Raw genomic sequence first — 23,557 nt, 5'->3', positions numbered from 1 at the left:
GATTTAATTTTAATATACAAAATTAATTGAAATAAGTTACATTCATACTACGCGAATGTTGTCTAATATACAATTCCTTATAGTCTCAATTGCGTTGTCCGCCTTACTTAATTCATCTGGATTATCAATATTAATGAGCTTAAATTCAAAATCGTTACTCAGATCTATAATTTTCTGGTTAAGAAATGGCAATAGCACTAACCCATCTACCACTAGTTGTCTTATGGTCGGATATTTATGGGTTAGATATTTCAACAATATATTTGCTGAATGTAATCTGTTGTGGCTATTACTATGAGATATAAGCATTGATAGTAACAATGCAATTTTTGCCTTTAAATAACTATAATCTTTAATCTCATCACAGGTTAATTTATCAAAAATAGGAGTTATATCTATTGTCACTTTGTCATTAATGATTAAAAACTCCAATGCCAATAATGAATCAATGGGAAAATCACTAATTCCAATTGAAATTATTTTTGATGCGATATTATTACCAATTTCATAATTAATCAACATTGAAAGTGTTTTTTGGTATTCAGTAGTTGCCAATAATGATGTTATTTTGTATAATGATTTGATGACGAATTCATTATCCGTTAAGAGGATAGATACCGTATTAAATGCTGTCTCAATACTAGCGTAACCATCTAATCTCAATCCAACGTTAAGATATTGTTTGTTAGTGACAATTCCAAGGCTTTTTGAAATAACAGTTCTTGATATTTTTATTATAGAAGATAAATAATTACCTATGTATGATATTTTATCGGCAAAATTTTCAGGTAGATAAATGCACCGTTTTTCAGAATTGCTAGGGTACATTTCATAATTTTTATTGTAATAAACGCGATCCTTTATATCATTCGATGTTACATTTGTGTTAGATAATATACAATGTAACAACCACAGTGAGCGACTACGTACCCTTTCCAATCTTTCTAAGCAAGAGCCCAAAATGCTGTATAATAATTTAAAATTTATTCTACGAATAGATTCAATATCATCATATGTAATCTTATTGTTTAATTTGTAAATGATTGATGCTATAACTTCAAGAGAAATCTCCCTAGTCCATGAACCTACATCCCCTCTCTCATCTTTATCATAGTCATTACACGTTCTATCCAAAACATCGATTAAGCAATTAAATATATCAATATCAATACTTTGTATATCATAAATATGATCAAATATACTTGCAATACTGACTAGACAATATTGTCTAAATTGGACATCACCCATTTCATCTCTGTCGATATCAATAAAAATAGCATTAAATAGGCTTTTAAGTAATATTCGGTAATTATTTTGTACAAATTGTTTGGGTAAATAACCAAGCGCAATAGAATTACCCCGCAATAAGTTAACAGACTGACCAGATGCTTGTATTGTATTGCATAAATTTTGTATAATGTCATCATTTATTATGTGATGTAAGGACTGCGCTGCAGATATTTGTACATTAAGTGAGAATGATTTTAATGAATCTAAGATGATCTTGTTATATACATCAACAATATGTAATAATTTTGGCCTGATACGGCCAATGTTAATCTTTTCCATTTGTTTTAATTTATTGGGAATGGTATCGAATATGTTATTGATGAGATTGCATATTTCTTGCCTAATTAAATCCCCCAGTTTAAATAGCATCATCTTTTCAGCATTGGCCGGGATTAAACATATTTCACTCACCAATTCATCATTGTCAGTAGAAAATCGAATTATGGAGTTAATTAGTAACAATATCCCATGTTTTTCAATAGCAGTTTTATCTGGCTTATATAAATCCCCAATATAATCTGGTATCATAACGATAACATAATTTGAAGGCAAAAAATGATGAATATTTGATATACACATTGATGACATAATTCTCGTATTCAAATTATAGTGAAACAACTTATATTTTAACAGATGGTCAACTAGTGATGTAGAGTAGTAATTTTTGCCATGATAAGAAAGATTGGCTATATCTAATGATAATTGGGTATATGTATGTATTTGATTGTGGATTGAATAATAATCAAGCATAGTAGCTATTTCCAGTGAATTGGGGATGGGATTCGCCGTAGATCCTAATCTGCCAAGAAACTCCTGTAGAGAAGCACTTGCTGTTCTACGAGAATTTATTGATATCTCAAATAGACAACTATTAACCAGTGATTGCACAATCAATATCTTCTGATCAAATGTAAAATGATATGGCTTGAAAGTAATTGCCATTGACCAGAAGAGGAAACATGCCGAATCTATAACGTTGCATACATTCTTAACAGATCGGGGCTTGACGTTGAGTGATGCTATACCAACACAAATAATCTGATCGACCAAATCTTTACTGGGATCAGTTAATTGACCCGATCTAATTATCTCACCAATAGCCAAACATTTTCCATGTGATGAAGTCAAATTTAATATGTATGAAACAATCTCCAATGCTACATCATTGCCTAGCCTTTTGGATAATCTACCGAGGCTCTTCGCTGCAACCCATCGTATAACATTAAATTGTGATTCCAATCCGCTAACCAATTCTCCAACGTATTCCGATACATCAAGTGGGTTATCTGTTAATAAAGAAAGTAACATTAATCTGCATTTGGCAGATAGATACAATTTATGTGTTGTGCAATTGTTGGAAAAATCAATAGAATTTAGGATTTTATTAACAGATTGAACATCAATAGTCTCAGAGGTAATTAATTTTAGAAATCTTTTGATTGTGGATATAGCACCAATTTTAATAAATTCATTTGAGAATTTTATACTTGAAAAAATATCTGAAAATTTGTAACATTCTTTGGTTAAGTAGTATGATAGTAAGAATGAGCAAGAATCCCTAATTTTATCCGGTTGTTCTAATCCATATAAAGACAATTTCACGATCCTTTTACATAGATTTCCATCATTGTCAAGTTTCTCCAAATTTAGAGGTACCATAATCAATAATGATAGCCACAATGTTAGAGTGTATAACAAGGTCCATGATGATTTCCTTGCAATCAATAGTTCAATGGCAGTAATTACAGGTTCAATGTAAATTATATCATTATTAAATGATGTTATTAGCTTCCTAACTCTGTATATTTTGCTGCAATCATAAATTAATTCAGATATATGTTCAAGAACCACAAGTACTTCAGACTCGATATCAACAAAGTTATATTTTTGAATTGTAAATTCAATCAATGATTGTAAAGGTCTTAATATATGTGGATGTTTATTAGCAATATGCGATGGGTTATCCAAGAAATGGTTCAGTAGCTTATGGCATTGTTGTACATTATGAATTATGTCAGATATTAATGTTTCATCAGAAAATTTTCTATTATTCAGATAATTAATACTATCAACATTTATATTATTAATAAGTTCAATCAATGACTCGGATGAATGCATCAATAATAATGTAAATGACGGGCAAAAATTGATCTAAAAATAAGTACAGTGTGATTAGTACTAACAATTAACTTTTGGTACAAATCACGCAAATTTCACTCTTAATACATAATTTGTGAAAACTTTTACTGCATTTGGAACAGTTATATTTCTAAAATAATGAGACTCTTACGTAAATGACGATAGGCGATTGACAGTACCCACAATTGGGTAACATATCCATTGGGAAAGATTCTGATAAGTCCTGCATAAAATTATAAACATACGACATAAAAACGAATTCCAGGGATAATATCAGTATTTGAACATCCAAATGAGAGCCATGCATTTTTGATAAGCTTATCAAGCAGAGTTATTTGTTGTGATATATCGCTCAATCCATTCCTTACACATACACTAGTCCACGATGGTTCGATTGTTTTTTCACTAGATATAGGCAATCCTAATTTTAATTGTAGTGTACCCTCTGAAATCATCGTTTTTATACAATCTAGGTTAGATGTGTGAATATACCAGAAAAAATTTGGATATGTATAGTAGTAAATTGGCAACCTATAACTTTAGCAAAATTAGAGGTATTATCATTTTCCATGTTATTTAGTGACCTATCCATGAGATTTTTTAGAGTGTAATAATATTTTCCTTCAAAACATATTTTCTATATATCACACAATTATACGGTCAAAGCGAATCCGATATCATTGATTTTAGAGTTAACCGCATTTACAAGCTTTGAGGTTGAACTTGCTGCAAATTTGTGTACATCATCCTCCAACACAAACTAAAATTAAATGTGTAAAACCTTATCACTTAATAGCCTTTGCATAAAAAGTTGTAGTTTCCACCCACTCCCTTCCATGTCACACAATCGCGGGTAATGATGGTTGTTAGAGGAGTATTGTTATGTAGGGATAATTAGTTGGTGTAAACATGGCTCGTAGATCATACATTTTAGATATAGAATATAAAGTACAGTCATTATGGCATGAATTTGGAGTGAATGAATCGAATGTGCCCATTGATGAACTTAAGCCTAAGTATTTTTGCACCTTTCCCTACCCTTATATGAATGGAAGACTCCATCTTGGCCACGCCTTTAGTGCATCAAAAGCCGAATTTCAAGCAAGATTCCAGGCATTGATGGGTAAACAAATTCTTTGGCCAATGGGATTCCACTGTACAGGTATTAAAGTTTGTATTTAGGCATGCCAATAGCAGCATGTGCAGATAAGATAAAGTTTGAACTATCAGATCGCAAGAATGACTCCGAAGTAGATGTTAAATATAATTCAAAGGCGCATTTTTCAGATAAATGTGATTCTAATGCTCAAAAAAACGAAGGAAATATTCTAAAGTATTCATCTAAGAAAAGTAAAGCAACATCTAAAACGAATAATGAGGTAATTATTTATTAAATTAGTTGAGTCAAACAGATATAATGCTGAAAATGGGTATAGATAATGATATTGTTCACAAGTTTGCAGATCCAGATTTTTGGCTTACATTCTTTCCACCATTGGCCATAAAAGACTTAAAGAGACTTGGATTTGCTATTGACTGGAGGAGATCCTTCATCACTACCAAGAGAAATCCCTACTACGATAGATTTATCAAATGGCAATTTAATAAGCTTAAAAATCTCAATAAGTTAATGTATGGTTGCCGTCCATCTATAATCAGCATTAAAACTTTACAACCTTGTGCCGACCACGATAGATCTGAGGGTGAAGGAGTTGGTCATCAGGAATATACAGTAATCAAATTAAAGCTTAAAACCTATTTAGATATTAAACAACTGGTCATTGATGACTACAAAAGTTATATATCTGAAATAAATGAATTACCAATATACCTACTAGCAGCTACACTTCGGCCTGAAACAATGTATGGACAAACTGGCTGTTTTGTATTACCAGAAGGCGATTATTGTGCGGTTCTTGGCTTTAATAACCCTAAAATGGATTTTAACGTACAAGGTGTGGTTCAATCATTATACCATATTAAGGATAGCATCGAATTGACCGATGCTATCTATATTACATCATCCAATTCATTATACAATCTAGCTTATCAGGTACTTTATTACAATTATTTAGGGTTTAATCCCCCTTAATCCCTCACAAAACACTGATAAACCTCCTCATATATTATTTAACCTCACTGGACAAACATTGATCGGGATGCAGATAGAAGCACCTCTTTCAGTCTACAAGCATGTATATGTTTTACCTATGCCAACAATTTCAATAAAAAAGGGTATGATGAAGATTATTTAGGCACAGGAATAGTAACTTGTGTTCCCAGCGATTCTCCAGATGACTACCTAATGTACAAGGATATTCGTAATAAGGCGGACTATTATAGGACAAAATACAACATAGATCCTGCATATGTATCTTTTGATATATTGCCAATAATAAATATACCAGGGTAACTAAATTTTTTCATTTAGAATAGGAAATATGTGTGCTGTTACTGAGTGTGAAAAGTTGAAGATTGCCTCCATTAAAGATAGAATTAAGGTGGACCCACTAAAAAATGTCTTATACAAACGCGGATTTTATGAGGGAGTCATGTGCTATGGCAAGTATAGTGGACAACCTGTTATGAATGTCAAGGAACATATTAAACAGGATCTTATATCCAGCGGTTCTGCTATCGTTTATATGGAGCCTGAATCGACTGTAATATCAAGAAATGGAGATACGTGTATTGTGGCTTTGTGTAATCAGGTAATTGCAAAATAACGTAGTGGTATACGACGTTTGGGGATGAAAACTGGAAAAAATACGTACATGAACATGTAAACTCGCAGAACTTTATATGTCATAATGAATCTACATTAAACCAAATTAAGCACGTAGTTAATTGGTATCATTGGTTTCATTTAGGCTGGATCATTGGGCTTGTAGCAGATCTTATGGCCTGGGTACTAATGTTATGTTAGATAATGATAATAATCCTGTGCTAATTGAAAGCTTGTCTGACAGTACAATATATATGGCATATTACACCATTTCTCATTATTTTCAGGTATTACTAATAGATCAGTTAGGGTGATATATATGGAACCAAACCTGGTAAATTTGGTATCTCTGCCACTCAAATAACTGATGAGCTATTTGACTACATTTTTGATATATCAGATATTATGCCTAGAGATTTGCCAATTGAAAAACATATATTGCTTGATGCTAAGAAGGAATTCATGTACTGGTATCCGCAAGATATAAGAGTTTCTGGAAAGGATCTAATTTTTAACCATTTGACAATGTCCCTTTTCATTCACCAGGCCATATGGCAGGGCAGGTATATGCCAATGTAAGTAATTAATTTACTAAGGGGCTATTTCTGCAATGGACATATACTTGTTGATGCAGAAAAGATGTCTAAATCTAAGGGCAACTTTTTGACAATAGAAGAATGCATTGATAAATATACTGCGGATGGGATGAGGGTGGCGCTAGCTGATGCAGGAGATACAATTGATGATGCCAATTTTTCCAACGATACAGCCAATTCAGCACTTCTAAAATTATATACATTGATTCAAATTTGCAAAGAATTTGTGGAATCCACGGAATACAGAAAAGATGATGCCATTTTGGACTACGATAAAGCCTTTGTCAATCACATGAAGATATTGGCCAACAAAGCTAAAGATGCTTATTCGAAATTTTGCTACAGAGATGCTTTGAAGTATTCATACTACGAAATGACTTCACTCATCCATAAATATAAGCTACAGTCCGGTACTTCACTAATGAACAGGGAGATTGTTCTACAATATCTTGGTAATTAGGCCTTTATACAGATACGCTCGCCAAAATACTTTCACCAATTTGCCCTCACACGTGCGAATACATATGGCGTGATTTGCTAAAAAATGATTCCTTCGTCATAAAGCAGCAATGGCCAATTTTTGAGGATATAGACTGGGGTATTTATAGGTATATACAATAAATTTATATAGACGATACTCCATGTTATACAAGAATATAGACGAATTTAGACGAGCTAAGGAGAAGGCAATCAATCAGCTTAAGAAGAAGAATAAAAATGCAATAGTAAATTTCACAAGTGCAGACATTTTTGTGGCCTCCAAGTACACCAAAGTGCAGGAACTGGTTCTTACTCAACTAACTGACATGGTCAAAAACAATATTGACATTCTCAATGTCAATATTTCAAACCAATTATTACAATCAGAGACGCTAAAAGATTTGAATAAAGTTGATAAGAAAGAAGCTTTACAGTTTGCCAGTTATTATGTGAAGGAAGAATACGCTACACGTGGTGATTCATCATTGAAACCCGGATTGGATTATTGTGAAATTGAATTTCTGGAACTAAATAAGCAATATTTAAAGGAATCACTACAATTAAATGGTAATTATTACAGTAACATAGAATTAAATTTATACCAATGCGATGATGGCACTTGTATGCCTGGGAGGCCCACAATTAGATACCTCTCCAATTAATATATATACAAAAAGAAACTGATTTTATTTAAATTCGTGATAATTATAACAACTAATTATCATTTCTTGAGGGTTGAAACGTCAAATTTATCGATTTCCCACTTTGCAGATTCTAAACTCAACAGGAGTTCATCAATACAAGCCTTTGCCATAGTGTAGGCATATGAAACGGTAGATAAACCTTGCTTTGCCTCAAGAGAATCACAAAACTGTACATTTTTACTCTCATGTTTATCACTTCTAAATAGTTTCCTTGCGGATGACTTGCAAAAATTCCATAATTCCCTAAGCTCTGATGTATTATCATCCACAATATCACTGAAGATTGACCAGAGCTTATCTGCAATGTTATAGGTTAGAATTGCCAATATGGCATCTCTAGGTTTGGCATTCTTGTATATCACTGCTTCAACACCCGTATGAGGACTAATTACAACCAAAAAGTTTTCATTTTTAAAAATCATCAAATATCTAACTAGAGTAAGATAGTCCACATTAGTTGATCTAATGTGTTTCTTAATTACTCCATATGGTAACGCTCCATCCGATCCAGGGAAAAGGAAGGGCTCCATTTTGGCAATATCACCTGGGGTTAATAATTGGGTTGATATCCTCTTTTGTGCCAAATTTTGAGGCTCTTCTGTGGTGGCATTTGTAGTAGTGGACTCATTAAATCTGGAAGCACGCAAAGTGTTACACATGTGAGATTGGGTAAAACGCTGCAACATTTCGTTTGCCTTTTTAAATTCCCGTTTGAATATCATCTCAGCAATCTCGCCACCCTCATTATCGTAGTCATACTTGTTCATCATAATCCCATTAGTTGTCTTGCCCTGAATGTTAGATTTCAGTGAACGCTTCAAATTGTGATAGATCAAATATCGATCTAATCGTTTCAAAAGTGCAGTGGAAAAATCTTCAAGCACGACGAAACAGCGTGAAATGTTGAGAGACCTAAATACAACCATTTGAACAGCACAATAGGAAGAGTAATTTGCAATTAAAGCTGCTATAGCAAATGCTATACCTCTATAATAGTATTGATATGGTGCAATTAGGTAACTGATTACGGAACCAGTAGCCGATCCTAAAAGGTCACACAATGGGGTTACAGCCTCCATTTTAGCAGTGATTTCACCGATATTCGACACGTTGTTTTGAGACTTAAAGGAGCCATAGATAGGGCCGATACTGGCAGATGTTGTCAACATACCTATCTGTCTAAACAAAGTAGTAATGTGGCGAGTAATAGATATGTACTTAAAGTTAAAAAGTGTCGACAAAAAGTCCGCTGTGTTTGTAATAGTACAGATAAGGGACCCCCAAAAACAAAAGGCTCTGGGATTCATATCGAAACCAATGCCAATATTTCCAACCCACATTGTTTTGACAATTCTAGATACAATTTCCTTAAAGATTTGCGTCATCAAGTTTGTTGCAATGAAGTCTATTTTATACGCAATATTTATAACTCCATCATTAGTGCTATATGTTGATTGATTTAGAAGAATTTTGGCAGCAAGTGGATTGTTGCTGATACTCTGGGACATCGAATGAGAAAACCTTTCAAGTAATCTCCAATTTGCATATTTGTAGTAATTGCTAGTAACACCTGATGGGTAAACAATATTTAGAAATCTCTTTTTAATCTTTGCCAAGCTGTTGCTTAGTTTAGTGACAAATGTAGGGTCTTTCTCTGCTTCCGGTGATTTAAGACGCTTATTGTATAGCGAGTTATTGCGATAGAGTACGATGCCTTTGGTAAGAAATGCCAAATCATCATTATGCCGCTTAAATGAATTATGACATTTGTATCTAGGAATTTTATTGCTTGTGAGCACGTATTCGCCAAATTTTTTGCTGCGATTAGAAATATCTATTATGTTAGATGTAATTGACACAGATGAAATGTCAATTGTCCAGCATAAGACACATAGTAGATTAATAGTAATACTTTGTGTATACATATGGCGATCTGAGTGCTTTAGATACTAAAAGTGGGAATTTATTCATTTGCGGAGTATGTGATATACAGGTATATATGTTGGTTATTCTGCATATAAGTACCCATGCTCATACATCTACCTGATATTCTCGTTTAGTGTATATGTATATGTATATGTAATATCTGTTGTTAAATTTATAAATGAATTATATTATAATACATTATGATATTTAAATTGGCATTTTTTCAAATACTATTAATCCTTTCAATGACATTTTCGATAGAATCCACAGAAGCTTCAGGATGGAACATAAGGTATCGCAAGGCACAGCCTAAGAAAACTATTAAATTATCCAATCTAGAGGTTAAATACACTTAATATAGGTCATTGTCACTAACAAACTATGTAAATGCAAGATTGATTATATATAGTAAATGCGTGTGAAATTATTTGGCAGTGTTACAAGTTTCCACTACATTTTTGTTACACAATTCTTTGAGTTTGTCAGGGAGTGCATTAAAAAGGGTACATTTCTTCTTCTCAAAAGGGAACCTTGATAAACTAATTCTTACCATGTAGCATAGTCCCAGTAGTTTATGTTAGAGACAATCCAACCCATCTTTTTTAGCAATCTAATTATACACATTTACATACCTCTCTTTGAACATAGAAGATGCAGTTAGAGGTGGTGGAATCTGTGACAAACATCTTTGCATAAAATGAAATGGACCATTTACTTTAATTGCAAATTTATCACCATCATCAGTAACATAGGCAAGATCAATTAAAAAGCCTTCATCCGACGGAAATCCGACATGGAAATTGATATTGAATTGGTTTCTGTATATATCTGCAATTTCCAAGTGTATGGAAGAAGATGTAAATATTTTTTCTCTGGATTGGTACAAAAATATATCTCTCAAATTCCTCTCGTTCTTCTCAGTAAACTTGAATTGATCCTTATCAGTAGCGGATGACTCCAGATGGTATGATTTGTATGCGATAAAAATTTTATTGTACAACTTGTCAAGTTCACAGAAGGGATACTTATGTAAATAAGCCTAAATAAAGAGTTAAAATACCGTGTAAGAGTTGTTTTTGTGATAGCCCATTCTGATGTGGTTCATCACTTCCATATCTGGTATAACAGAAAATATTGGAAGACTGAATATCTTCTTAAATAATTCCTTGGGATAACAATGCAACATAGCAAGATACCTAAATTCGGTGTATATTACTTGGAAATTGAAGCTAGTTGGGTTGGTGAAAATGATGAAAAATTAGTGTTAATATACACAGATATGAAATCTAATAAATGACTAATTTTCATATTCATATGTGATAGCGAGGATAGTAGATCCATGACATAGCTAGCAGTATCTAATTTGTCTAGATTATTTGATATGGCCTCTGTAACACGAGTGTAAAAATCATCGTTTATATATTCAGCTGAGGTGAATGTCTTAAATAATCTAATTAATTCCTTTACTTCAAAATCTTCTATGCCATTTAAAATATCATCAGCTAGTTTATCAAAAACATCTTTCTGTACATAATCAAATGACACTAGTGCCTCAGAAACAAGTAATGAATCATGAGGAGATAAATGAGTTAATTCAGTTACACGTGAAGTTAAATTTTTAACAATTCCAATAGCACTGTATTTTAGCTTGCTTATGTGATAAACAATGTTACATAATTGATTTATAGTAAAATTCTTTAAATGATCTTCGACATAATTTATGAGGAGTGTAATTAAAATATCATTTTTGTATCTGGTAAGTGATAGTACCTCAAAAATGTCAACAATATCACTATTTTTAAATTGAGGAAGCGATTTTTTTATTTTAGGATCGTCCAACAGTGCCTCTCTAACGATAACCCTTTTAAGAATCTTCATACATCGCCGTATTGAGCCAATAATCCTTAAAAACCCTCTATTTTTGTGTATCAAATCTACTAATTCATCACATAAATAATTATTAACTGATATATAATTGTGTATTGCGTATTTGAATCTATTAAGCATTTCAATGGTTGTGCTGATTGACATGTAAGGATAGATTCCATGTTCATTTAGAATATTTAGCAATTCAGTTAGTGTATATTGCTTGGAAGAATCATTGAAATATTGATCCAGCCTGGCTATCCTTTGTTGTTCAAGTTTTAAGTGCTTACGAGCTAAAGACTTATAGTCTATTTTGTGGAAGCGGTTGTACCCTGGATCATTGTCAAAGACTGGAGGTTGAGGAAGGATATTTTGCTGAATCAAGTCTTCCAAAGTAAATTTTTTGCCGTCAGAAGGGATTCCATGTCTTATTTTGACTCTCTTGGCAAATAAGTTGCAAAGTTGGGTGTTATGATAGGAAGGAGAGATGAAAGTCGCTATATTATCGCTAAACTTCACTCCTATAACATCTAAACTTGTGATTATTAGTACAAGATATAAACTAAAGTAAATGTGCATACATGACACAACTAATAAGTACGCCCAACTATATCGTTACAGATTGTATGGTAGAGAGGTATAATGTAGTAAGCTGTGTCATGATTAGATTCCACGCGACAACAACTAATATTTCTGATAATCATACAATTTAACATTCCATTATTTGTAAATGTAGATTATTTCTAAATAAATATATAAATGCTGCGATAAATGAGTGAATGAGTGATTGTTTGAATCGTTGCAAAATGGTGCGGCATGAATACTGTATTCGCATTCAAGTGCAATAGCCATCCATGCAAAATACATATTTTTTTTATTGCACAATAACTGTATATTATGTTTGTAATAGATAAATCACTACTTGATCTATCCTATTCTTCATATTATATAGCAGATTAATTTAATTTGGAAATGTCTATCGACTATCCAAGACCTTGCAACGATGGGTCAACTGACTTTAAAACGCAGCGTACCGAACAATCTGAATTCGATTTTAATGGCATACCAATTGGTTTCAGCACTGTAGGTAATATAAACTACAACCCTAACCAAAATTCCAATATTCCACGTCATGATGATGGAAAATTTGTTTTGGATACATCTGCAAATGAAACTTTGAAAATCAAGGTAACGCCATCGGATGGCAAAAAAACAGTTGTTCAAATTATCAAACGCGATGATAGCTCTGTATTGGAATGTAACACATTGCAGATAGGCGCCGTTGTAAAGAACAACGATGATATACCGGATAATTATGAAGGAGATGGAAAATTTCACTTGTATAAGCATCTTATAAACAAGGACAAACCATTCCGCCGTTCATTTAGTCCCAGTAACAGAGTTTCCTCTCAATCATCACTCGATGACTATCACTCACGATTAATCAAGAAAGCTTCCACTTACTCGAAATCTTCAAACTGCGAGTGTTGTTTAACAAGCAGTGCAGTTAATGAACATACTTCGGACCCTTCTTGTGTAAATGTTTCAAACCAACCTCCTTTATTATCACATGAAATAGAAAAGTTATATGCAACCCAATCTATATCCAACAACGCTAGTTTCAAGATATTATATAATAAACCATATGCGGCATCTGAATTCGATGATTCTTATTTGATTAACAAAGCAGAATCACATGTTCCTGAGGATAATTCGTTGATTAAGTGTGTCAAATCGGTAATTAGTGATGCGGCTAAGGCTTTGCAATGCTTTATGTGCGGGGAAGCATTTAGCACTTGTGGAACAAATATTATAAATGCTTTCACCACATGTAGTGTCTGTTCAATGCATAAAAAGACCAAACTCAAACCAGTTGAAATTTGTCCTAGCTGTAGAAGTGACAACAGTTTTGCTGATAAAATTGTACCAACTGTATCCAATCATTATGAAGTTTTGGGACCTAACATTTATCGTATATGTAATTCGCCTTCTGAATCTAGCATTTTATCATCAGACTATCAGTTAGTTCCGTTTAAACTTAAGGAGTCAATGGAGTCAGATTTTACGTCTATCAATGAACAAATTTTAATACCAAGTACGAGCACCTCTATTGACAACAAACTGATTCCTGTGGTCAATTGGTACTCGCCCTCTAAATACTTATCATATTGTACTTGTTTACATAAGTCTCAGGATAATGGCCAATCTATCAATCCATTGGATGGGTCATTGCAAAACATAGATGCATTGAATAAATCGGGATCCTATCCTCTCAGTAATCCAATAACGCCAATTCCCCATCAATCACCATCGAACAACTTTTTATCACCGATTCACACTTGTCACTCTCCAACTTCTACATCTGGTTTCATGGCTGAGGCTATATCAATGCAGCAAAGCATATCCCCTTCCACAACTAGAACGCATTTGTCGAAAGTGGATCCGCAACTGATAAAGGATTCGTTAAAACATGGATCTGCGGCTAAAGTCACTAAAAACATTGTAAAAGGAATTATAGAAACACAGCAGTGCAAGTTTGATAATTCTCAGCATATTTCCTTTAACAAAATTGTTAAGTATCCACATGTGTTGTTGACAATTGATAACATACGTAATGTTGAACACATAGACCGAGTTTTGATTACTTCTGGAAATTTTGTTCTTAACTATAAAGATTTATGTATTAAAGGATTACGGATACCTACGGTTAAGCTGGATCAGAATTACATTAAAGTAGTATTTGAAATATCACCATCAACTACTGCAGCATCTAGATTGCTAATACATTGCGGTATTGCGCAAAAGAAGAAGTTTTATTATGTAGATCTTCCTCTGGATCTAACTGATCCCGCTGAAATCTCTGGAGATATCAATCTCTCTCTACATGGTTCCACTGACACTAACGAATTAGATGAGTGTAATAAGCCCAAACTCACTTATAAGATTAGGAAATTTATACAAGGTCTCTATTATATGACTTCACTACCTTCACTACAATCAAAATTTCAATATGTTTCTCTCTATGGAGACCAATTGGATGAACTTGTTGCATCAATTGTAAACAACATACCATCTTGCTTGTGTAGTAACATTTCCAAGCAAATGGACGGATCTTCTTATTCATACGTCATCAATGGTATACCTAGCAAACTTAAATTTGCCGGAGATATTTTTGTTCAGAATGATTACTACCAGGGAAAGCTCACAAATTATCTCCAACAATCTAAATCTCAAATTATCAGCACTCCAATGTCCTATGATGTTTGCTCCGTTCCCTTATTTGAACTGCCATTATTTGTAAATTTGTTGCAAAACGTTTTTGCTGAGTGGACTAAATTTGTTATGCCAGCCAAAAACATTCTATTCCATGCTGAGTTAATTACTGCGCTCAAAGCTCATGCAACTGCTATGATTGAAGAACTTTTGATCAGGCTGATTGAGTATTTGGACGGTCCAATTCTTCGTCCAAATTTTAATAAATATTTAGCGCCTCCTCTCATCCATTATGATGAAGATACCCTTGATATAGATAACAATAATAACAAAGGTTTGTTTAGTTACTTGTGGCATGTGGACTCGTGCAAGAGTTTGGTGGGGAATATAAAGTTAGTATGCAGGGTTGATCCTCCTGTCATCAAAGATGGACGCAAGATGGACAGCGAAGATATTCCCCAAATTGCGCTGGTGGAATTATCGGACGTGTATAATACAGCAGATGGACTGAGGATAGTTAATAATGTCATTGAAATGGAGGTGCAGAGGATATTATCGTTGAAAAATGGACATAATGACTTTATTGCGTCAATTGAAGTAGAAATTAAGCGACTCATGCATTAACTTTTTATTAAACGAAGTACCAAGTCATGTATAATATCCATTAGCACGCTATAAACTATAAATTTTGTATCTAATACTAATGTTAATATTTTATAATTTTTATATAAATAACATTATACATTAACAATATATACAATTGCCTGTTAGTATTAAGTTATTAATTATAGGGTTTAGAATAGTTTATATTGTGCTAGTAAACCTTGATGATCCCCGGTAGCCCTTATACTACCCAGTACCCAAATTTCATTTGGCGTTGGCTCAAGTCTACCAGAAAGGGTAAAGACCTTTTTGCACCTTTATTTTACATTTTAAATAAAACCAAGTAATTCAACTATGATTTAGATTATATGACCACGTGCTCAAGCACAACAATAGATATTGGATGTTTATAATGGCAGGGGGGTGTTTATCGTCTTACACACTGAGCGAGACTTGTAACAATATTTGGAAAAGTATTAACAAGGGAGTAAGTCATTGCCAACTTAGAAGCTAGTAGCGGATCTGCCCTATACTTATCCAGTCGAAGATTAAATATTACTTATTATTAACACATTTTACTAGTTAATTTTTAAATCACAACTACATATATCTCTATTATATCATTCTAATCATAAATTGAATTGTTGTAGTGTGAGTTATAAGTTAATCGCATGGACTGCATTACTGATTGGTGCGTTTTGATACTTTCCAATTCACATCACAATTACTACAATTTCCTCTTTTACCTAGTTTATCACTGCAATCAGCATTACTGTTGCCGATATTACAATTCCCACCATTATTCTGCACTTTTGTACAACATATTCCCTGATTATCAGATCTACAAGTCCAATTGGCAGAAATATTCTGCAACAAATTGTCTGTAGATTTATTGTTAAGATCTTCCATGCTATAATAGTCCATATTGTCAAACATATTGTTGTAGGCATTAGGCAGTTGGCGTTCAAATGGCGTCTGACAACATTCAGTATTTGAATAATTCAAATAATCGCTGGATTGGATTGGTGTCTGATAACTGGTATCTTTATCTGCAGCGCATGTTGATTTACAATTAATAGGATCGAATTTTCTCTGATTATCTATATTCAACACATCGACCAATTGCTGTGGTTCATTACTGGTTTGTTGATAATGCGAATTGGGTTGACTAACCTGATCAAGGTATGGAAGAGGTTGGTAATATCTTTCGTCAACATCATACTCACTAAATTGATTTAAGTAGTTTTGTGGGTTATAAACGTATGTGGGATAATTAAGCATGCCAATGCTTCCAACATTTTGTTCACCCGTGTGTTGTTCACCAGAGTACTGTGAAGCAGTGTGAGACTTCCAGTTATTGAACATTTCTGTATAATCAGTAAAAAGTCTTTTATCTAGATTATTATCAGCACCACCAGCATTTCCTTGGTGTATATACTGTACATCCGTAACTAGTGGGTTGGACAAATTGTCAACTGAAAGTATTTCCATCATTCCGCCGGTCATTTCATTGATATTATTATTATTCATGCTATATGTCCGTCCAGAAGCATTAGAGTATTGATAATCAGATGGTTTATTGCAAGCTGTTCTATTTTGATAGTGAGAGCCTTGTCTATACTTTCTTTGCAACCCCTTATTTGATTTTCCCTTAGGTGGTCCTTCATTTCGCCTACAAAAAGGATTTTCACCACTAGAAACGGTACCCTTGCCAACCGACGCATTTAAAAACTCCAAATAATAAGCAGCGCGCTTGTGAGCACCAATAAATCCATATCTTTGTCCCGAGAAATATTTGTAAACACGCCTATTGGTAATCGGGTTATCCCATCTCACAACCCACTTCTTACTCTTGGACTTCCACTTAAGACCTGGAACTGCAGTATAAATTGGGTCTCGACGATTTGCCGGAGCTCTAGTACCGTCTGGTGTTATGCTAACGTCAGATTCAGCCAGAGGCGAATCTCCGTCGATAGTGGAATTAGTACTGGCAAAGTTGTCCAGCAAGCCAGTAGATAAAGGCTCTTGCTGCACCATATCTTTATGTGTCAACGCACCAAAATTGTAATTTGCGATATATTTGTTGGCATAAGGGTTTATATTATAGTTTTGGGTGTAGCAGTAACCGTCCTTATTATACAACATGACAAAAACTCAACTGTTATAGATAACACAGTTAACTTAAATGATATCAAACTTTAAACTTTAAATTAGGATTTGTAAGATGTAATGTGATTTTGATTATGATTGTGCGATTGATTAACAATGTGGGTATAAAACAATCCAAATGAATCGAAACTGATCAAATGATTGAAAATTGGCACATATTTGTTATTTTATAAGTGTAAACGATATGTGATTAAGGTATTCAAGTATAATTAAGTTAAATATGATTAAATTAAGTGTGATAAAGTGTTGTTTAATTGATTAACATGCGATTGGATTGCGATGCAAGGGTCATGACAATCTAAAGTGCGATGAATTTTCTTCGATGTCTATTGCCCTTCTTACTTCAAGATCCATGAGCACATCCACATATTATATCCAGATCCAGTGAAGATCTAATAATACTCGCGTTGATATTTTTATCAACATTGTTCGCACATAATGATACATATTTAAAAGTTTGAGTTTTTATATAAAAATTCGAAATTTCCATTAAAAAGTCAGAATGGTATATCTGATAGTTATAGCGTTAGTCATTTTGATTGTTTTGATTATTTACAAGCTTTACTGAAAATTCAATGATGTATTTAACTACATTAAAATGACACCATAGCACATGACAGTATAAGTATATTACTACACCATACATGCTATAATATACTATGGTAAGATTGGTCTCTGATGTGAAATGTGAACCAATTAATTATTCAAATATCCCAGAATACCTCAAATCTAAGTTAAAACAATCAAAAAGGTCAGATGGTAGATCTTTTCTCGATTATCGCAAACCAAATTTCACTATTTTCAACTTGGAACATCCAAATAACTCGCTTTGTGGCATTCTATTATCAGCTGCGACCATAACTGCGGGTTCTAATAGTTTGAATGTTAGAATTTTTGCGTCAGCAAATTATTCATCTCAAAAATCTCCAGTAATCACAACTGTTGAATTCAACAAACTTGATGAAGATGAGATTGCAGATATTGCTGGTCATAACTTGAACTATGGATTTTGGATTGGTACTATGATTGACAATATTATTACTACATTGATTGGAGAACAACTAGAACAACATTTGCCGTTTGAGGAAAAAATTATAACTTGCTATTGGTCACTGAACGTTGTGATTAATTTTGATTCTTATGATGGAAATGGCCTAGATTGGAGTGTATTCGCCACAAATATCGCATTAAAGAATATTAAATTTCCAATTATATCATTAAATAGCGAAGGAAAATTTATCACTCATCAACATCAGTGTGGTAGCAAAATTGAATTAAAATTGCCAGCCATGACTTTTTGCATCACTTACTGTAAAATTGGAGATTGTGTTATCATAGATCCCACTCTTCTAGAAGAATGTCATGGCAACAGTTTTACAATAGTGCTCTGCACAAATGATACTAATAAATATCAAGTTGTATACTATAATAATACAGAATTAGGCGCATTCAATGAAGGTTTAGACGAAGGGCAACTGGATGTAGCACAACAAGTTATTAAATTATTATCAATATTGTAATACTACATATCAGCTTCGGCAGATATTAATTTTTGATATAAAGCATGCGTTTCTTCATAAAATTGCTACATAATAGAAGTATTTACCTTTTGAAGTTTGATATCACTTGCAAACTTAGAAGTTATACCAATTTTCATGTTGCTGTAGTAGGAGCCCCCTGTTAACTGATCCCTTGGAGTCATACATAAAAATAGTACTATTTGGGCCGCTTCATTTTGTGTTTTACCAAATATTTTGACAATAAAATTTATCAAGTTAGCAATTTGGGGGTTTTTTACAAGGTTTAGTTCGTAAAATAGATTGGTCATGGATATTCCAGGGGCGCATGAAAATGCCATACAGCCATTATTCATATAGTCAAATTTTCTCTGAAGTACTGTAGCATGGTGTATATTTGCCAGTTTACTCTCCCCATAAATGTAATCTACACTGGATACATTTGATTCAGGTTTGTAATAAAAGTGGGCGAAGCTGGACATATTAATAACGCGACCGTTATTCTTCAGTATAGGTAACAACATTTCTGTCAAGATATAGTGACCCATTACATTTGTTGAGTATACTTTGTTCCCATTGAAATGTTTTAAAAGTGAATTTTTGTCATCATCTTTCGAATTATTGACGGAAATTCCTGAGTTATTTATTATGAAATCAACTTGTTTAAATTTTTTGGATATAACATCTACACAATTCTTTATGGATTGGAAATTATCAAGATCAATTTGCACAAAGTGAATCAGCTTGCTATATATTTTTGTAGTTACGTGTTTGTCCAAAATGAATCAGTGATTAACTTAATAATTGCTTCTGCCGTGGATTTATCCCTACTAATCATTATCACTGTACAGCCAAATTTCAACAAGTTAATTGAAATATTCAATCCAATTCCCTTACATCCACCTATATATTTTACAACATACCAGTGACGACAGCTACTTTGTTTCGTACATCACATAAATTGTTATTATTTATCTTACCCCTAGCCAATATTACCGTGATTAGATAATGCAACAATGAGAATGTTATGTAAAATACGCATCTTTCTAGGTCTTTAAATAACATATTTAATACATACTTAAAATATATCTTGTAAATCAATGAATATATGGCTATTGCTATGAATTGGAACAGAACTGATTGGAAAAGGGGTTCATGAAGTATGGCATCATAAAAACAAGTGGATTTGAATTTTCCAACTGGTTTGCTAAAATCAATATCAGGCATATTTTAAATCGCTCCAGCTATATATATTGTAATGGTTACCAAAGAGGTAATGATTGGAATATGCGTTTATACTTTAAAATGTCTAGATGTCTTTTGAGTTCTGCCCTATTTACCCAAGCGTAATCGCTGATTTCCGAGTTGATTTGAATATTTTTGCCAGGTATTACTCGTGCACGATAATAAAAAATCTAAATTATGTGTGAAATACCTTTGACACTTTATTTTGTTGAGAATCTCTTGTTTTGATATGACAAATGGGTGAATATCCAAGGAAATAAATTGAAAAGTCATGAAAAAGATTTTGGTCACAAAGATTGAGCAAAGTTTCTCTAAGAGTGAATTCGGGGTTGTAATTGATGATTGGGAAGCTCCAATTGCAAGTGTTGTTTCGTTTAATTATTAGATATAAACGATCTTCCGATAAGCGATTTATGTTTTTCAAATTATTTTGATCGCTATTATCAGTATAATTTTCATTAGACTACTTAAGTAATTAGGTACCTTATCAACAGCGTCCGTTGTATCTGTTTTTGCGGATATTTCTTGTATAAAAGACCTTTCTTGCTCCAGCAAATTGTCCAAACTGAAGCTATCTGTAACTTTAGAATCGTCAGTTAGGGAATTAATTTGAAATGATCGGTCCGTATTTTTTGTTTGTAAAAGAGAAAGGGAATTACAAGTGCGTATTGACCAGTTTTCGCGAAAAATTCGAAATTTAGATTCATATAGAGGATCAAAATATCTGATAGGCTGGCGTTCTATGCATAGACCCAGTTGTATCATGTAACCGTCATGGTATAGTGTACGGTTTACCGACACATTTTTTAGCATCAATTATTTGAATGGGGTCATTCTTTAGAAAAAATGTAATTAGTAATAAACGTCGCTTGATCTACATATTTACCTTCAAAAATCTGTTAAAGCGCAATTACTATTGCATATCAATACACTATCCACTGTACCTTTGTAAACACTCAACTCTATTATAGTTAATCGCACATATTCCATATATTTTTCTGATAAAGTTATCATCATAATACTACCATATCCATGAATATGTACATTCCCTACTTAAATATTTAAGCATTATCTCAATATATTAATTTATCTGCGTCTATAAGATTGAAATTGATTGATTATCATTTTAAGGACTAGGAATGGACCTAATTTTCGTACAATGAATTATTATTAAAGTTAACATATAATTCGCTCAATTGATTGATGAACAAAATTCTAATGAAAAATTAAAAACAATGAATATAAAACTTTGAAATTCAATATTAAACATTAAGAATTTTAAGCATATCTGTATTGCCGGGGGCACAACTTACCATGCCGTGAACAGCCAGTACAGTGCTGCCTTCCACAACAATGTTGTTCTTTTTGGCAAATTCTATGGCATGGTTAATGTTGGCATCGGAGTCAATGAACGAATCCACCATAATTGGTACAACACCCCTATTTAATGCCAAACCCGCCGCAACATTCTCATTATTACATATGGCAATAATCAGCTGGTTAGGTTTGTACTTGGCGAGCAGAGAAGCAGTTTTGCCCGTTTCAGTCAAAGCAATTATGCAAGATGCATTAACAGAATATATTGCTCCAACTGAACATCTCACAATTGCTTCTTGTGTAGTAACGGGGGTAGGAATTGCCTTCAATAAGTTCAAATATACTGACATGTGATCAGTGCAGGATTCGGCTTCCAGACAAATGTGGGACATCAGTCTCACACATTCGACACTGAAAGCTCCATTAGCAGTTTCACCGGATAGCATTACACAGTCAGATCCATCAAGTACAGCATTGGCCACATCTGTCACTTCTGCTCTTGTTGGTCTTGGATTTACTATCATAGATTCTAGCATTTGTGTGGCAGTTATTACTGGTTTACCTGCAATGTTGCACCTAAATTAGTTTATTCATAAATATTTTCTCCCGGATGTGAATATTTGAAAATAAGAAATTGAGTGTACATGTTTTTAACACAAAATAGCAATGCCTATTTTGCTGACTAAAACACATATATTTGTAGGACACAAATTTTCTCATTGTAGCATTTTTACAAATCATTAAAATTAATTTAACGATTCTAAGAATGCAATATAACAACAATGTTGAAGACTTACTTGTAAATCATCATTTTTTGGGCAATAAAGACCTTCTCTGATGGTATTTCCATGCCAAGATCGCCTCTTGCAATCATTATTCCATCAGATACCTCCAATATCTCGTCAAAATTGATAAGTCCTTCCACATTTTCAATCTTAGAGATAATTTTCAAATTTGAATTGTGTCCAATCAGTTTTTTAACAGATAGAATGTCATTAGCAGACTGAACAAATGAAACTGCAATGTAATCCATGTTGTGGGCGACGCCAAATTCCAATATATCCTTCTTATCCTTCTCACCAATCACTGGTATGTTTACCTTTACACCTGGTAGGTTGACATTTTTTCTATTAGACAGTCTAGCAGAATTCATCACCTCCCCAACAACATAATCTTTTTCCACTGAGATAACTTTGAATGAGATTGTTCCGTCTGCCATCAAAATAATATTGCCAGGTTTGACTGAGGAAGTTAGATGCTCGTAGGTGATTGAAATTATCTCATTAGTACATAGCACTGACTGGTCAGAAGTAATTTTTACGGTTTGTCCCGCTGTCAATTGGATATAGTCTCCTTGAGCTAGCTTTCCAGTTCTGATTTCAGGGCCTTTAGTGTCTATCATTAGCGCAATGTGTTTTCCTGGTACCTGCTTCATAGCTTCCTTCACAAGTTTCATTGTTTCATAATGAGTCTCATGAGTACCATGTGAAAAATTGAATCTGCACACGTTCATGCCTAAATCAAACGAATAATGGAATTAAATTTGTTTGAGACAAGTACTTACCAGATTTAATCATTGCTACTATTTTATCGACATTAGCTGAGGCCGGACCAATTGTGCAGACTATTTTAGTCAGTTTTTTTGATATTTCATCATCTGGAACAGCTTTGATTATTCTATTCATAGAAACATTTGCACCCCTAACGAGGCCCCTATGAATGGGGTCTCTCATCATATTATGCCACACCACATGAAGATTAACATAT

General features: G+C 33.3%; 13 protein-coding genes across 13 annotated transcripts; 5 read left to right on the top strand and 8 right to left on the bottom strand.

The window, feature by feature from the left end:
* Positions 43-3,408, bottom strand: BmR1_04g06455 (Tubulin-specific chaperone D; the record flags this gene model as incomplete). The annotated part of the gene is made up of 1 exon (XM_012794442.1): positions 43-3,408. The coding sequence occupies one exon, from the start codon at positions 3,406-3,408 to the stop codon at positions 43-45; it is 3,366 nt and encodes a 1,121-aa protein (XP_012649896.1).
* Positions 3,409-3,475: 67 nt separating this feature from the next.
* Positions 3,476-4,267, bottom strand: BmR1_04g06450 (conserved Plasmodium protein, unknown function; the record flags this gene model as incomplete). Its single annotated transcript, XM_021482512.1, has 7 exons — positions 3,476-3,559; positions 3,581-3,652; positions 3,675-3,850; positions 3,872-3,898; positions 3,922-4,066; positions 4,088-4,189; positions 4,211-4,267. 7 exons carry the CDS (start codon positions 4,265-4,267, stop codon positions 3,476-3,478), a joined length of 663 nt encoding a protein of 220 aa, XP_021337734.1.
* Positions 4,339-7,892, top strand: BmR1_04g06445 (leucyl-tRNA synthetase; the record flags this gene model as incomplete). The annotated part of the gene is made up of 13 exons (XM_021482511.1): positions 4,339-4,591; positions 4,612-4,808; positions 4,829-5,482; positions 5,505-5,664; positions 5,685-5,838; positions 5,861-6,140; positions 6,161-6,279; positions 6,300-6,441; positions 6,464-6,729; positions 6,751-7,202; positions 7,223-7,358; positions 7,382-7,797; positions 7,819-7,892. 13 exons carry the CDS (start codon positions 4,339-4,341, stop codon positions 7,890-7,892), a joined length of 3,303 nt encoding a protein of 1,100 aa, XP_021337733.1.
* Positions 7,893-7,951: 59 nt separating this feature from the next.
* On the bottom strand, positions 7,952-9,859 carry BmR1_04g06440 (hypothetical protein; the record flags this gene model as incomplete). The annotated part of the gene is made up of 1 exon (XM_012794439.1): positions 7,952-9,859. The coding sequence occupies one exon, from the start codon at positions 9,857-9,859 to the stop codon at positions 7,952-7,954; it is 1,908 nt and encodes a 635-aa protein (XP_012649893.1).
* A 201-nt stretch (positions 9,860-10,060) lies between these two features.
* Positions 10,061-10,269, top strand: BmR1_04g06436 (hypothetical protein; the record flags this gene model as incomplete). Its single annotated transcript, XM_021482509.1, has 2 exons — positions 10,061-10,201; positions 10,222-10,269. The coding sequence occupies 2 exons, from the start codon at positions 10,061-10,063 to the stop codon at positions 10,267-10,269; spliced, it is 189 nt and encodes a 62-aa protein (XP_021337732.1).
* Positions 10,285-12,305, bottom strand: BmR1_04g06435 (RAP protein, putative; the record flags this gene model as incomplete). The annotated part of the gene is given in 5 exon segments (XM_021482508.1): positions 10,285-10,390; positions 10,411-10,470; positions 10,481-10,899; positions 10,921-11,056; positions 11,077-12,305. The coding sequence occupies 5 exon segments, from the start codon at positions 12,303-12,305 to the stop codon at positions 10,285-10,287; spliced, it is 1,950 nt and encodes a 649-aa protein (XP_021337731.1).
* Positions 12,306-12,698: 393 nt separating this feature from the next.
* BmR1_04g06427 (hypothetical protein) lies at positions 12,699-15,563 on the top strand (the record flags this gene model as incomplete). The annotated part of the gene is made up of 1 exon (XM_021482507.1): positions 12,699-15,563. The coding sequence occupies one exon, from the start codon at positions 12,699-12,701 to the stop codon at positions 15,561-15,563; it is 2,865 nt and encodes a 954-aa protein (XP_021337730.1).
* A 203-nt stretch (positions 15,564-15,766) lies between these two features.
* Positions 15,767-16,094, top strand: BmR1_04g06426 (conserved Plasmodium protein, unknown function; the record flags this gene model as incomplete). Its single annotated transcript, XM_012794437.2, has 3 exons — positions 15,767-15,885; positions 15,906-16,029; positions 16,050-16,094. The coding sequence occupies 3 exons, from the start codon at positions 15,767-15,769 to the stop codon at positions 16,092-16,094; spliced, it is 288 nt and encodes a 95-aa protein (XP_012649891.2).
* BmR1_04g06425 (hypothetical protein) lies at positions 16,224-17,687 on the bottom strand (the record flags this gene model as incomplete). The annotated part of the gene is made up of 1 exon (XM_012794436.1): positions 16,224-17,687. The coding sequence occupies one exon, from the start codon at positions 17,685-17,687 to the stop codon at positions 16,224-16,226; it is 1,464 nt and encodes a 487-aa protein (XP_012649890.1).
* A 683-nt stretch (positions 17,688-18,370) lies between these two features.
* On the top strand, positions 18,371-19,231 carry BmR1_04g06420 (exosome complex component RRP43; the record flags this gene model as incomplete). Its single annotated transcript, XM_012794435.1, has 1 exon — positions 18,371-19,231. One exon carries the CDS (start codon positions 18,371-18,373, stop codon positions 19,229-19,231), a length of 861 nt encoding a protein of 286 aa, XP_012649889.1.
* Positions 19,232-19,233: 2 nt separating this feature from the next.
* BmR1_04g06415 (Short-chain dehydrogenase TIC 32 chloroplastic) lies at positions 19,234-20,455 on the bottom strand (the record flags this gene model as incomplete). Its single annotated transcript, XM_012794434.1, has 4 exons — positions 19,234-19,296; positions 19,318-19,975; positions 19,996-20,131; positions 20,152-20,455. The coding sequence occupies 4 exons, from the start codon at positions 20,453-20,455 to the stop codon at positions 19,234-19,236; spliced, it is 1,161 nt and encodes a 386-aa protein (XP_012649888.1).
* BmR1_04g06406 (mitochondrial ribosomal protein L46 precursor, putative) lies at positions 20,448-21,286 on the bottom strand (the record flags this gene model as incomplete). Its single annotated transcript, XM_021482506.1, has 4 exons — positions 20,448-20,472; positions 20,495-20,643; positions 20,664-20,936; positions 20,957-21,286. 4 exons carry the CDS (start codon positions 21,284-21,286, stop codon positions 20,448-20,450), a joined length of 777 nt encoding a protein of 258 aa, XP_021337729.1.
* A 449-nt stretch (positions 21,287-21,735) lies between these two features.
* On the bottom strand, positions 21,736-23,475 carry BmR1_04g06405 (pyruvate kinase; the record flags this gene model as incomplete). Its single annotated transcript, XM_012794432.2, has 3 exons — positions 21,736-22,366; positions 22,588-23,305; positions 23,355-23,475. 3 exons carry the CDS (start codon positions 23,473-23,475, stop codon positions 21,736-21,738), a joined length of 1,470 nt encoding a protein of 489 aa, XP_012649886.2.

This window comes from Babesia microti, chromosome IV (genome assembly GCF_000691945.2).
Source record: "Babesia microti strain RI chromosome IV, complete genome".
NCBI classification, from domain to species: domain Eukaryota; phylum Apicomplexa; class Aconoidasida; order Piroplasmida; family Babesiidae; genus Babesia; species Babesia microti.
The sequence above is the reverse complement of the archived record's forward strand: the minus strand, read 5'-3'. Positions and strand labels throughout refer to the sequence as shown.